The sequence below is a fragment of the Falco cherrug genome, chromosome 6, assembly GCF_023634085.1.
Source record: "Falco cherrug isolate bFalChe1 chromosome 6, bFalChe1.pri, whole genome shotgun sequence".
NCBI lineage: Eukaryota > Metazoa > Chordata > Aves > Falconiformes > Falconidae > Falco > Falco cherrug.
This window is the reverse complement of record NC_073702.1, coordinates 84,634,061-84,649,755: the sequence shown is the minus strand read 5'-3', so window position 1 is coordinate 84,649,755 and position 15,695 is coordinate 84,634,061. Positions and strand designations below refer to the sequence as shown.

General features: G+C 40.0%; 1 protein-coding gene across 6 annotated transcripts in view; it reads left to right on the top strand.

Annotated features, from left to right (window-relative positions):
* The window catches only part of RGS7 (regulator of G protein signaling 7), a 254,003-nt gene that overhangs the window by 221,927 nt on the left and 16,381 nt on the right, over positions 1–15,695 (top strand). Inside the window, exons 16-19 of one of the 6 annotated variants that reach the window (XM_055714834.1) lie at positions 2,347–2,436; positions 3,723–3,776; positions 4,557–4,637; positions 13,916–14,025. In XM_055714834.1, the coding sequence (XP_055570809.1) occupies positions 2,347–2,436; positions 3,723–3,776; positions 4,557–4,631 (219 nt within the window). In that variant the 3' untranslated portion in view covers positions 4,632–4,637; positions 13,916–14,025. Of the gene's footprint in view, positions 1–2,346; positions 2,437–3,722; positions 3,777–4,556; positions 4,638–13,725; positions 14,395–15,695 lie in introns of those variants that run through there. The other 5 variants (XM_055714835.1, XM_055714833.1, XM_055714836.1 and 2 more) reach the window with 5 other exon arrangements.

Genomic DNA, 15,695 nt, shown 5'->3' with positions numbered 1-15,695 from the left:
ATGGTGTCAAAAGGAGAGATTGAGATCATATCCCTGCAGGATTTCCTACAGCTTGATTATTAGGTCATCATCCTGGGAGTCAGGAGATGATGCTGCAAGTCTCACAGAGGAGAGAAGGGAATTGAATCAAGGCTTTCTACTTTCGGGAAAGCGCCTGTGCGCTAAATAGGAGGGAGAATAATTCTACCACCTTTTCATTTTGCTATTATGAGAATAGCAATCTGTGGTGCAACAATAAAGTTTTCATTAGACACTGTATCGTACCCACTGTTATGAAGTACTTTGCATTAAGCCAGACACGCAGTTTTTCCTTGCATGGGTTGATCCCCTGGAGATTTAGGAATGCAGTGTATAGCAAAGACATAAATTATGCAAATAAACAATCCAGCAAGATTAAAGGTTTAAAAAAAAAACATCTCTTTGCAGCTGAATCAGTAAAGGACAATTGAATTCCTTGCCAGTAATAAATTTATTTTATTTATTAAAATGCATGTAAAATTTCAGCCCCATTTTACTTCTAGATCTCTCTTATTTTTTTTCTTCATTATGAAAGACGTAGAGTATTCAATCTTTATGCAAGTAGGACTTCTCCTCCTGTCAGACCTCTGCTTATCTGAGCCAGTTTAGCATACAAGTTGAGCCTGGGAGCCTCCGTTTCTCTGGGAAGAGGCAGTCTGTACCTGCCCAGTTCTGCCTCGAAGCTTTAGGACCTTTACAAGGTGCCCCACCTGGAGTGGCTGGGTTTTGTCGGGAGTCGGGCTCTGCCTCTGCAACAGGCTCTTTATGGCCAGCTACTTGGGAAAGAAACCACTTCAAAGTCATTCTGGTGGTCAGCAGGTCATTTAATTGCAGTTAAATATGTGTTGAAAAGCATTTCTGGGCTTGAAAGGTGGCACCACAGAACTCTGGGTCAAATGCAAGTCATAAGAAAAAATAGACCAGTTTTGCTAAATAATTTCCAGCCTCAGTTCCTGACTAACGTGTGCATTAACAATACTAATACAGCCTAATTTAGCCTTGCTTTTACAGGGCTGTTTTTTGCACATACCCAACATTTTAATGCCTATCACCATTGATGGGCACAACCGGAGCAGAGTCCTTCCTGCTTTCTGTTGGCTGAATCGGCTGCTTTCATAGAAACTGAGTGAAATAAAAACTCCCCAAATGTACCAGTCAAAGTTCTGGATATACACCAGAATTTCTCTGCTTAGTGCAAGAAATACAATCAAAGGCACTCAGAATCATTTCTAGAGTTTGTAATACAACAAAAAATAATAATGAGCTTTAATTTTACCTTGCCATAGTTTTTAAGCAAGGTGGTTTGTTGTTTGGTTTTTTTAATTATTATTTTATTCACTAATTTTATGCAGAACCAAGCTGAGAAACAGTATTTACTTTACAGTTTATTTGCTGTTTCCTGGTTTCTGTGCTACAAATTTCCTAGAGTAAAAAGTAGGGTTTGAGTAAAAAATAAACAAAAAATAGCTAAGACAAGTCCATGGATTTAAAAAAATATTTTTTGAGAGTATTTCCTATTCTGATGGATTTTTCCACAAATCTCTTTCCTAACTAATATTATAATTATAATTAGAATTATAAAGTGTCATACATCATAAATGTTTAGTTTTCATATTTTACAGAAATGAGAATGCTCCAGAAAGAAAGGCTTCATAAACTGCCTGTGACATTTGTTTTCTGAATAAGGGTTTCCAAAGTTTCATATGCCTCTGAAGAATAAGTATCTTGGAAATTAGATTAGTCTGGAACTGTTTCTCAATTTGCATATATATTTTCCTGTTTATATTGTCAGCTGCACAGGAGACTAAACATCTGTCAAATAATGTTTTCGAGAGTAGCCAGGGAAAACCTTCCCTAACTTAAGCACTTATTTGTGGTCCTGAATTAGAAACCTAGTACCATTTCCCAGGCTATGAAGTTAGAAAAGCATCTCCAGAAACTAATTCTGAAAAATCTGATGAGGAGGGATCCGCAGCTCCTCATTTAATCACTTAACTAAACTGACTGATGTAAGGCAGGTTTGAAACTGGGCTTTAAGCTAGGTCTCGGTTGTAGATTCTTAGAAAAAGAGTTACATAGTGGAAATAGGGACTATAAATTTAAGAAAGGTGTGTTGTGTCCTTTATACATAAAATAGGTGGGATTTCTGCTTTGAGAACCGAGAGCAATTCAGCCTTAGCTTCAGAACTGCAACCTGCTATCCTATAAGGCTTCCCATTCCAAAAAGCGCTAGCTGCTATATGTTCCACAACTAAACCATATACGAGTGCCTCCCATTTTACATACGTCTTCTTTTATGGGACTAACAGCTCCTTCTTTCCCTTTCAGGAGCACATTTACAAACTGATGAAAAGTGATTCTTATCCTCGTTTTATACGATCCAGTGCCTACCAGGAGCTGCTACAGGCCAAGAAAAAGGTATTGGTCCATCTTGCCTTTGTCTTGCCACTGTGCAAAGCGGTGGTTATGTTTGCAACAATACTCAGTCTTCTCTCCCCTGTGCCAGTGCAACTGGATATCTGGTAGGTGACCAGCTTGGCGTGTTTCGAGGGTCACATACACACAGGAGTTCAATATACATATATGTGTATATATCCTGCATGCGGGCATGTTTCAATAAGTTAATCTAGCAAAACTTATTTTTATTTTTACATCCCATATTGTACTGTTTTCTCTGTTATGAAGCACCTTAAATTGCAAAGTGCTTTCCGAATACATTAAAAAAATAAAATAAAATCCCAGAAGAATAGTCTTTCATGTTTGCAAGTTTGCTTATGTAATTAATTGTTGTTCTCTTTATTCCATCTATGAAAGCTACAGAATGTGTTTAGAAACAATCTTATTCATATGAATAACTTCTAATTTCAACTATAAATATAGGGGCTTCCTAATTCTGTTTCTTTCCCTATTATTAATGAATAGTTTTGAGTAGGCTAGGAATCTGAATTGAAAGAGTGATCATGTCACACTTCGGCAAACAGAGGCTCATGTCTTGGTATGTAATATTTGCTTAGAAAAGTCCAGATTACGGAATGAGTTCTGAACAGACACAGCCCAGAGTACATGGAGCAGCTTGTGCAATGTAGATTTCTACAATGATAAATAACTTTACTCGTGGGCTCTAAACAGTAATCTCCTAGAAACAGCCAGGAGCCCTGCACCTTGAAGAATCAGGGCCCCGATCATTACTGGAATAAGGTAGTTATTAACACCATAGCATTCTATTGTTTATAATGACAACCTAAAATTATATGAAAGTACTGTGTGATTTTGTTTTTTGTTCAAACATTGATTTCTGAAGATCCAATAGAGAGAGAGATGTTGAAAATACCAGAAAGCTACAACTGTCCGTGTGAAGTCCTTAAGTTTGTGAATGTCAGTTCATTAACACAAGATGTGCACTTCATTATTTCTTTTTGGTTTCAGTTTTTCTTTTAAATCAAACCAGTTTGATTTCCATGAAAATTTATTTTTGTCGAATACTATATCTGCTTTGCCAATCCCCTGTTTTGCAGAGTCCCATTACAGCTTCATACCTGTGTTTGCTTCCTGATTTATACAAACTTTGGTTTGCAGTCCATTGTTTCATCAGTCCTTCTTTTCTACTCCATTTTTTCTTGCTTTTCTTTTCCCCCTCCTTTTCCTTTTTGGTTTTTTTTTTTTATTATTATTATTATTTTTATTATTATTATTTCAAATTTAAGTTGGAAAACACTCTGGATCGTCGAACATCTTTTGAGAAATTCACACGCAATGTGGTAAGTTTGTTGCCTCGGAAGACTAGTAAACCTGATGGGACATCCTTCTCCCCTCCCCCTCACTGATCCCTACTTTCCCGTTTTGCTTCTCTAACCTGACAGTTAAAAGTGTATTCATCACAGTTTGAGAATTTTCCTAGGAATGACAGCTTTATAATGTGCTTTCCTTACAACCCCTCCTCCCTAGTCCCTTTCCCACTGACCTCAATAGTCACACATGGAGGAATGGACCTTTGGGAGCCATGCTTTTTGCATTAGAAAGCATGAAATTATTCATTTTTTTTTTTTTCTTGTAGTAAAGAATTTGAAAACCTGCTTGATGTTCTTTTTTCTGTGCCTCCCAAAATACTAAGTCTAACACAGTTTGAATACATTGGCTTTCCATCCTGCCTCCTTTTTATTTTATGAAAAAGTTTGTTCCATTTTTTTTTCATTGGGCACAGGGAAAAATAAATTTCCCCATCTTCCTTAATGTTTAGTACAGCTTCTTCGGGACCAAAGAATTCATGCTGATGTTGTGCAAGGGTTTGATTGGGATTTTGTTTTGATAATGGACTACAAGAACTGATATTTTTTTTAATATCTAATTTTCAAAAGCTATTTCACAAAGGTAAAAATGAAGGCTGGTAAATTTGCTGTGGGCATTCTCTTGCCACCTGCCAAAAGATCCACTGATTTCCTGATATGTGGGATTCTTTTTACTTATCCAGTTTCTTTGGATTCTTTTTTTTAATATTGTATAAGTTCGAACTAAAGCATTCAACGCATTTATTTTTATAGGGCAGAAACATCCCTATTTTCCCATGCCATAAAAACTGTACGCCAACACTGAGGGCGAGCACTAACCTGTTATGAAAAGAGGTAGAAAGATCTTGGATTATACTCAAGTTTGTCTGCATTGTCTGTTGAATTGTGCAGGTGATGCTGCTGTGCGTGTGTGTGTGTGTCCGTGGCTTTTTCTGTGACCTGGTTAGTGGAGCTGTGTGCGTTGAAATGAAAAATATGACAGCTTTCAGCAAAGATCATGGTTTTTGTTTTTTTTAGTTTCTAGGGAAAGAGGAGCAGTTCTCAGAAACTGCCTCCTGTATAATGAGGCTCAAGAGTATTTCCTCAAGTATTTAAAAGTCATATATATATATGTATACTTTCCAGTAATTAAAAGAAAAGAAACAAATGCAGTGAAAGAATAACGTTTTTTGAGGCTGTGGGAATATCTCACATGTTAAAACAAAACTGTAATTCTTTAACTACTTTCTTATAGGTAAAGACTTCCTGTAATATGTTTTGAATCCACTGTAATCAGGAAGAAATTCGGATTCAATGGGACAGTCAGTAAAGGACACTAAAAAGTAAACAGCCACAAAGGAAACTATCCCAATGTTTGAAACAAAAACCCCTCTATTTTGCATGGTGGTGTTGCCATAGCATGTTGCAGTGTGATTTGTGTGGTGTCTAAGCAGGTTGATCTACAAACCCACATTGTACATGATAACATTTGACATGATAATTCCACGATAATTCTGTAGGAAGTTCCATATTAATGAAAGAGCCTATGTTAGTAAAGGAGAGTGTAAAGAGTAGGTAGTGCATCTGGGACCTCTCTGAGAGCTGGGCTTTTTCCCAGTCGCAGTGCCTGGCAAACTGCAATAACTACATTTATTCAGGGGATTTTAAACAGCCCACAGATCAGGAACCGGTTATGGTAAAGAATATGTAAACAGGTGGCTATAAGGAGAGAAATAGCAAGCTGCAGGCAGATGTGAGAAGAATGCAGCACAAAAGGGGAAAAAGTGCAGACAGCCTGGGAGGCACAGAGAGGACTTGTGATAATCCCCTGAGCGCAGTGATTGATAAACCAGTAGTTCTGTGCACAAACACTGGAGCACTGTGCCCTGCAGGCGTGCCCGATTTTCATCCTGCTAATCTCAGGGCAGAAGTACCAGAATAGCAGGATGCCAGAGATGCAAGGCAGGCCCAATAAACCAGCTGTGAGCTAGAAATGGGAATGAGGATTTCTGGATGTGAAGCATTAGCACTTCTTCAGTAGAAGAGGGAGAATCTTTTTTCATGGAACAAGCTATAAAATAAAAACTGTGGTTTTGCTTTTCCTCAAACTACTACCTGTGAATCCGGGTGGAGTCTGTCAAGTCAGGTCAGGTATGAAAATAAAACATGCCACTGCTGGATCTATATTCTCTATTAGATCGGCAGTTCTGAGCTTGCAAATTAATCCAGAATGTCAGGATGCTCAAGTGCAAACCTTTCCTCCAAGACAACTTGAATGCACATCACCCGCTGCCCCAGGACCCCTTACCACAGGCGTCTTTGTTCTTCCATTCTTGTTCTCGGTTATGATGAGTTCATAATATGTAATTATCTACCTTGGTACAGTGGTTCCAACCAGCAGGGATGAGGGAAGCATTTCTCAGGATTTCTGACAGTGTACGGATTAACTTGTTCAGCTGTGAAGTGAGGGACTGTGGTATAGGTCTGTTCTTCTGATTAATACAGAAAATAGGTGTGAAACAGGTCTTCAACCTGGACAAATGCTATCATCTCTGAATGATCCAGTAAGATGAAAATTACAGTTTCTCTTCTCCTCTGTTAGTTAGAAAATTTAGACTAATTTTCACTGGGTTTTTTCTCACTTTATATCAAAGTGGGTTTGTATTGAGCTAAATTAGACCTAATTTTTTTCCATTTGAAGGGTTTAAAAAAACCCAGTAACCTTGGTTATGTCTAGGGACTGAACGTGAGAAGATGACCTTGTATTCATAACCTGATTTTTTAAGATGGAGATTGTAAGAAGCTCCTGAACAGTGATAACTGGAAGTGGGTTATACTTGCTACAGAAAGCGTTTGTTAGACTAGAAACTTTAGAAACTTTGTAAGGGCAACCCTCTGTACTATTCCTTGATTTAAGTGGAAATAACAATATAATGAGCTGTTATTCTAGTCTGATGGGGAAAAAATAAAAGTCGAGCTATATACACACAAAAACTCTAAGCTCAGCTTTGCATTTCTTTGACGTTGGAGAGTTTATTTTCCAGAAAACTTTCAATAAGTTGGTATGCTTTATGAAAGCCCTAAATGCTCAGCTTAAAACCAAAAAGCCTAAGCTCAGCTTTGCATTTCTTTGACATTAGAGAGTTTGTTTTCCAGAAAACTTTCAGTAAGTTGGTGTGCTTTATGAAAGCCCTAAACGCTCAGCTTAAAAACGCTGGCTACTTAGCTTGCTCTGTAGATTTTATATTGCAAAACTGCTAATGCCTTTGGCAGTCTGCAACAGATGATATGAATAGTGTTAAAAACAGGTCTGCATTCAGGTACAATACAGATAAAGTAATAGCAAACTGGCATTTGCTATATGTAATAGTTATGTGACACTTCATAGTTTGCCTCTGAGTAGCAAGCACGGCTATTCTTGGTTTGCCGCACTTATTCACGGTGCCAGGTATTGTGTGAAAACAGAGAGCACGTACACTTTGGCACTACTGGAATGATGCTGTGGGAGAAGTGCATTGCCTGGGAGTAACAGCAGCAACCCCCAGTGTCCCAGCTCTGACACAGAGGCACGAGGAACGGTGGCAGGGCGCCCTGTGCTCGCCCCTGGCCAGCTCAGCCCCTCCGGTTTCTCTTTGGGATACTGAAGCTCCCCAAGGAAGTGAGTAGGGAAGGGAAAGATGTAAGTCAGGGAGCAGGATAATCTTATTGCTGGCTACAGTACTAGAGAGAAGGAAATCAGCTGGTTTTGTGGCATTTCAAAACTGAAATTATTTTGAGGAATTCACAGGGGGGGAAAATCCATATTTAAAAAAAAAAAAAAAAAAAACGCAAAAACCAACCAAACAACAAACAAACCAGGAAACTTCCTTTGCCTCAAATACTAACATCTACATTACGGAGAACAAAACCCCAGTTGAATATGCACTGATAATGTTGATGGGGACAAAGAGGCCCTTTAAGGAAAACTTTTGTCTTTAATTTCTCCTGTGCCTGCGGGATTTGTGACAGTGGCAGACTGGGAGTCTGAGCAGGACACCTTGGTGAGCACTAGCCTGGTGCTTAGCTGTGACCAGCTGTGAAGCAAAGGGATCTCATTTACAGGGGAGTGGGCCAATTTCATTTTCACCCCATGGAAATTTTCTTGTCCCACCAGGAAACAAGTTAGCAGGGCAAGAAGGTGCAGTCTTGCCCCTCAGAGCTGCCTGGGGGGAGACACTCCATCCTCACCTGTTGGTGTCATGGCTTCAGACACCACCATCAGTGTTACAGTCTCATCTGCTGCTGCCCAATTATAGATAAGGCCAAAAAAACCCACTCATGCTTGTTTCAAGTTTGTGACATTTTATGGAAATGCAGCCAGTACAAAACAGATGAAACTCAGTTCATATATTAAAACAGATGAAACTCAGTTCATATATTAAACCAGAGAGCCATCAGATGATAATGATCTTCACTCATAACCAAGACCCCATCTAATAACTCTGAGTTTAAAACCATTATATTACCCATAATCTTTCCAGCTGCCTTCTCCCACTTAGCTGGAAGAACTTACTGACCAGAGTCCTTTGATATTTTCCCCCTCCAAACCACTAACATCAGGTCATTTTGTACATGAGATGTGAAGTGTGAAGGCCATTGAACATAGCACATTTTCACGGAGACTCAGTCCAATGTCACGTAACATGACAGCAAATTATTGTCTAAAGATGGAAATTAAACTCATAAAAATAGCTTCCTCAGTTCTTGCCAGTGGGAGATAGACTTTCTAAATGCTTAAACCAGTGTAATCTCCTGTTATGTTAAAATCTGTCCCTTTATTGAGAAAAAAGACAGAAAATATATCAATTTCATCTGTTAATCAAGAATTTTTTCTATATGAACAGGTAAAATTTATGTACGCAAGGCCCTGCTGTGACAGATCAAAGGCCATCTAGCCCTGAAATCCTGCCAAGGGCTCTACTTTTCTCAAGCATAGCACTGTGAAGGAGCATCAATGCAGTATCAACTGTGAGATCTCATGTTCAATGTACAGTCATCAAAGAAATCCTGATTAGACTTTTGAATTTACTTGCAGGTTATTCCTAAAATTTAAACCAAAAAATAGCTAGTCAGGGAAAAAAAGTAATCACAAAGCTTCATATTTGACAAATACAAAACAATAATGAAAATAATAAGTATTTGTAGAAATGAGGGCTTTTTCCATTTCAGGAAAGAGAAAGGTTATTGATGGTTGACTAAAAAGAAATGAAGGAATAATTGAAAAAAAAAAAATTTGGACTAATAATTAGTCCAAAAATCTGGTTTTGGGTTTTGGTTTTTTGTTTGGTTTGTTTGTTTTTTGTTTGGGTTTTTTTTTTTTTTCCAGAATGATGCCCAGGCTAACGAGGAAAATCAAAACCAGCATCTCTAGGACATGCCAGTGAGGGCTAGCCTCCTTGTCCTGTCCTGACAAACATTTACCTGAGTCTTAAGCTACTTGCAGGAATGAGAACTGCAGAGAGGTATATAAACTTGAGGTTTCAGGGCTAGGACAAACATACTAAAAAATACTTTTCTACTGCATCGGTGTCTTGGAAAATCTTATGTGTTACCTCACACTTCAGATGGTTATTCAAGTTCAAACTACCCTATCCGGCAAGAGTTTGTAGGTTAATCACAAATGAGAGCAGCTCATCAGTAAATGTAAAGATTAGTACGAAAGGAGAAAGAATTCATGAGTGTCCCCTGATTTGGAACGAGCCAAAGCAGGAACGCAGTCGCTCAGCAGCTGCCTCCCACCTATGGACCACACCAGGAACCGGTATGGCCCTAACAAGAAATGAACAGAGCACTGCAAATCCCCACCACAGGCAGAAGAATTTTCCTGCACATGCAACCACTTAGCGCTGCAGCTGTGCTGACAACTCATGCCTCAAATCCAGTAAATGCTAACTGCCTCCCCTTCCTCGCATGTCTGAAAGAGAAATACACCTGCACCAGTGGCTGACAGCAGCATCTTTTGCTGCTGTGGAGATCGAAGCAGCGTCCTGACCCCCTGAGTGGGGCTAAAGCAGCTCCCCTGGGCTAGAGGAGCAAAGGCTGCCTAATCTTGGAAAGGGACTTAATGTTTCTGCTCCTGTGCCTCTCCAGATGTGCCTCTTCAGGAGCTGCTTATGTCCCGGCTCTGTGTGTGGTACGCTGCCATGGAGCTGCTGGTGCCGGCCGAGCTGCTGGCGTGCGGCAGGTGTGTCGCACATGAGCAGATGGGGAACAGTGAGAGCAAGGAAGGTCGATTCTCACTCTGTGTCTCATTTTGCTCTCAGTGGGGTTCACACTGTTTCTGTTTCCTGGGCAGATGCATGGAGTTCTCATTTCTAGTTCTACTGGTATCAGTCCTGGGGAGTAGCATCTGCACGGGCAACAAACATGAGAAAGGAGCGACTGAGGCTGCTTAGCAGAAAGTTAGAGAATTAGTCTTCTAAAAGGAAAAGATTTAATCTTCCTCTACCATATGTTTCAGCTCCAGCCCCTATAAAAATTTGATAATGATTTTGTATAAGCCACACGTGTACTGAGGTTGTTGCTGGCTTGTTTGCCTTATTGGGGTGTTAGTGTCATGCCGCATAAACAGGTCAGTCAGCACGTTTGTATTTAGCAGCTCGGATGTCTGCACATGGTTTTGTAATTTTCCCCCTAAGTTCTCTAAAAGTACAGTTGGAAGGACAACTCTGTGTTAAACAGTTAATACGTTAAGGCAGGGATTGAACACAGAGGCCAATTGATTTAATATTCTTAGATGTGCTTGTTTGCTCCAGCTGCTGCACTGCCTCCTCCTACTCCGACTCCCTGGTCAGGTATGTGCACAGGGTTTCATTTTGGCCTGTGTATTATTAGTAAAATTGTTAGACAGCTTCAATCCATACGTCCAAAGTTCACCAGTACAGCCAAAAATTCTAATGTTGTTTAGAATTTGGCCGTGTTCTTCTAAATGTTGACAGGAAGAATATATTGAAAATATTGAGGATCTCCTTTTCATTCTTCAGTCAAACATCTACTACTTCTTCTGAGTTTTCTTCCAATTGTTTTTTTAATCTCATTAGTGCAGGAAACATTTTCCTATGTGTGATGACTCATAACAAAACTGGCCTGTTAGATGTAGTTTCCCAAATCATGGAAATGCTATTAACACTGTATCTGAAAGGAATAGCTAGGCTCAGCTCTTAAATTATGACCCACAAGGGATGATCCTTACATCAGTCTGTAAATCTGGAAATCTCCTAGAAGTGATAATTATGAAACCCTACCATACAGAGATAAAGTAAAGTATACTCCGGAACAGAGTTTGAAATAAATATTCTGTAAATGGGAAAATAACAAATCCCTGCAGATCTCAATAAGAAGGCGGGGTAATTCTGTATTTGGGGCTGCTATGGGTTCTGTGTATTAAAAGCTTATTTTCCCAATTAGAGAACTACGTATGATTCAGAATAAATATGGAAGAAGATCTGTTAAGAGGGTGTATCTTCTAAGATGTCACTTTTCCAACAATAAGATAAATTAGAACTTCTAATACCTGGGAAAAGAGCCTACCTTGTTGTTGTTCACATGGAGACTTTGTAGCTCTAAGAAGTGTAATATTCTGCAAAGGCAGGGAGGGGAGGTGGAGGGGCAGGACCACCCAGAGAAATCCTGATCACTGTAGGGCTTAGGAGAAAAAGGATGACCCAAAGACAGGCAATATCCACGGAACAAGTGATGTGGAACACAGAAAAGTTGCCACAACAGCTCACTGGCTCTATAGGAGAGAATTGAAATAATGTGTGCAATAAGATTATACAAGTCAGATCAACTAACAGTTTTTGGCCTGCTTTTAGGTCAAAACTTCCTAATTTATTTGATACCACGATTAATTCCCAAGATGCTAGAATCTGGTTATGGTTCATCTACAAATTTACAATTCCTAAATAAACAATTGTTGCAGATAAGAATAAAAAAACATTTCACCGATTTTTTCCCACAACAAGAGCTTGCACAGCCTTCCAGTGTGGTATTCAGCAAATTGATTTAATAACTAATAGAGAACTCCTGGTTTAATTGTTTTAATTAACTGGTTTATGCAGTTCAGTACTAAAGGGAACTCATACATATTTATGGAAAGTAGCCAAGCCTGTAGACCTGTATAATTAAGCACAAATAAGTTAATGAAAAGCAAAGATAAGCATATGCTCAATATTTTCTGAGAGTATGTCCAAGGCTGATGATCATGAATTGCCTCACAAAACACTGAATTTTGGACATGCTGTTTTAAATTCTATTCCAGTGCCACACAGCTGTTGAGACTTTCTTGACTATTTAAAAAGAAAAGATACCTTACTGTAACAGCTTACCTGTTACGTTAGAAGAAAATGTAATTTAAGGCTTAAAAAGTGTCAAGAAGCTGTGAGTTTAATGTAGGTAGAAAGCGGCAGAGTTACAGTTGGATGCAGGGAAGACAGCGTGCCAGGAAGGATGCTTTTCGCCTTGCAAAGAAGCAAGGAGTGACACGGTGAACCTGATGGATGAGCAGTCTAACCCAACAGTGCAGACCATGAGTTCCCTTCAAAATCCTATTGTAGGTGAAGTATTCACCATAATTTGTTCAACTTGTATTTCGGAGCACAAAGAATAAACCCGTTATTTTTCCTTTTGTGCAGACCCACTCTGATACATTGCATTTGAGCAAATGCTCAAAACCAACTTGCAGATCCCTGTGAGCATAAATTTAATTGATAATGGCAATAGATGTTAAATTGCATAATTCCACTGAGTTATAATACAGCAGATGACTTAACAACTCATTGATATGGCAGAATAAGTTCATTTACCATTTACTGCAGAAAATGTAGCATCTCTCTATAGTTACAGTATTTCTTACTGTAGACTCCTTGAAACCAGTATGATTCTTCTGAGTTGTGCACTTAAAAAGAGCAATGCAATAATGTAAATAAATGTGAATACTAAATATCTAAGTGGAGAGTTAGACAGAGCCACCTTCTATTTAATGTTTTATGATCTATTTGTGTTACATTTACCAGGGTATGCCTGTGGTATTTTGAGGAGTGATGTAAGCTTGCTGTGCCAGCTCTGCCTCTGTTGGATCTGAGCCATGGTAGGATGGCCCTAGGAGGGCTAACTCCTTTTATGTGGCCTTGGGAAAGCTAATTCCTGTTATGTGGCTTCATGGCTTTTGTCTGGCTCAGATAAAGCTCAAATCTGCCTGAAATATACCGTGGTGACATACCCTACACCAGCCTTTTCACGCCGTAGCTCTAACTCTTGTGGGACAGTTATTACACCTTATTAAAAGAACTTGCTAAAGGAACTGAAACCGCATCCTTGCAGCAGGAGGAATGATGGGGAAAATAACAACCTGGAAATCCAAACACCTTCAAAGCAGTGTTATGCAGTCTCATGTAATAGACCCGTCCAATGTTCCTTACAAACAGTAAACATGGTCTCAGCAAACCCGTAGCTGCGTCGATGCAAAAGCAGCTTTCCCGCCTATGTGCAATCTGCCTCTTAGCTTCTTACCTTAACTATAAAGCAGCTTTTTCTCTTCTGTACTGTCACAGTTTGCACGTTCTTCTTCGTAGCACAAGGCACTCTCGCTTGTAGTAGCCTTCTTTGAGTTCTGGGTATGACTGACAGCAAAACCCTCAGCATTAGCTTCTCCTCAGCCAAACCCAATCTCATTCAAAAATGGCCTTTAAATTTGCTGGCTTATTCTGTGAAACAATCTGGCTGGCTGGCAGTGTAGGTGTTTAAGTGTAAGGGCTTCCTGTGATTTAAGATTTGACAGACTCCAGTTGGTGCCCCTAGTTATTTGACAGTGATGTGGCAACGCTAAGTGGTTGCTGATGAACAGGTTTGCGGTGATCATGCCTCTGTTTTCTGTTTTTGTTTTTTGTTTTTATCTTTTCCTCAGGGGAAATCGCTCACATCAAAGAGGTTAACCAGTCTAGTGCAGTCCTACTAAAAGGATCACCTTGTAGCATGGAAGCAGACTCAAATCATTATACATACTTTGTAGCTCACTGATTGCCTGACTCAGAGGACAGTAGAACAAGATGTTGCATGAGCAAGGACCTGACTTGTTTTCTTTTGTGTATACTAAGGCATTACAGACTCCGAGGGACTCTCTAGCCTTTCGATGCCTCCATTTCGAAAACTGTCTGCTCACTTCCTCCTTCATATCAAGCTGGATCTGTGTCTTTTTATTTTCTGCAAGCTCAAGTACAGTGAAAAAAAAGCTTCTGCTAGGCACAGTTTATTAAAAAAAATACGTCAATCAAAAACTGGAAGAAATGTAAAAAATGCATATATTAATAAATATACATATGGCATCACATTTATTGCACAATAAATTAGCACAGAAGGTTTCATTTCACTGATGTATTCACATTGAGAAAGAAAGCCTGTGTCTTTGTCTGTTGTCTGTATATTCTCTGTTAATGTTTCTTGCATTTATTTTTATACCATATTTAAAAAAGAACACCTTTTACTCCAGATGTATTAAAGTTGATCCTTTCTCTGTAAATTTGTGTATGTTTATATTGTTGTTTTATCTTTCATTAAAAGATGCAGAATCTCTTTCCTTTGGGAAGTTTGAGATTTTAATATTGAATCTGAAGATTAGCCAAGAGCAAAATCATCCCCAAAAGTTACACACCTTGTGCTTTCTAAAAAGTGACATGAGATGGCATTTTCTTTCTCTCAGTGACACCTAATCAAACACACTTTACTGATAATCATTTACTTTTTCTTTTCTTTTTATCAAGCTAGCAGCAGAGAGACCTTTCCAGCTTGCTCATCATCACATAAGCAAACCTTTCTTTAAGCTAGACCCGTTCTGTAATAGTGCAGCCTGCGCAGCGATCCAGTCGCTACCCGAGACCGCATGGATTGAACTGAATTTCCTTAGGAACGGCCATGACCTAAGCTGGCTGGAAACACAGATGTATATACTGCAGACACGCTACGTAGGAAGGACAGTGTTTCTCTCTCCTTGCTGTTGCTTGTGACCCAGTGCAACATTTTAAGCTGAAAAGGCAGCGGTTTGGGAGCACTAAGGATGCTGTCTGTAGAGCAAGCGGTGGGTAGGAATGCAGGAGGCTGTCATTTTCATTCAAGGGCTCTATTCAGGTGTGCCGTTATGTGTCGACTGCTGAGGTTACTCACACAGAGACCTACTGACAGGTTTACGAGAGCGTGTAGGTGTTGCCTGTGAGACAGCAGATACGGAGCTTCTCAAGCTAGGCTGAGCCAGAACCAGAACTCGCTGTTTGACCTGAGAAACAGCACTTTGGGCTGATAGAGGTGATGTAAGGACACAGAATCTCCGAGTAGAAAAGCAAAGATGGGAATTAAGTCAACAGACAAAACACTGACACCTCCAGGGCATGGTAGGGTGCATAGGACAAACAAGCCCCTTTAGCTACGCCCAGGACAGGCTCAGGACAGCCAGCTCCAGCACCATCTGCCATACTGACCTGGGGCCGAGACCGAGAAATGGGAATCTTGTTTCAAGGGGACTACCAAACCTAATGATGCACCCCCCCCACCCCCCCCACCCCCCCCAAAGCAGGACAGTCATAGACACGATCAGACAATACATCTGAATGTGTTAATGCTGGAGTCATCTCATTAAACACGGGTACCCACCTGAGCTGTTGCCGCTAGGGCCAGGGCTCCCGCAGGGAGCAGCTGCGGGCAGGATGGTGCTGAGCTGCCGGCTGCCGGGAGCGCTGGCTTCTCCCCTGGCTCTGTCAGGAGCCTGCTGTAGCCCTGACGGCAGCATCTCTAAAGAGGCAGGCTGAATGAACCCGGGACAAACTGCATTATAAATCACCGTGGATGGCTCAGTTGTGGTTTCTGAAGGTTTGGGATTTTTGTTTG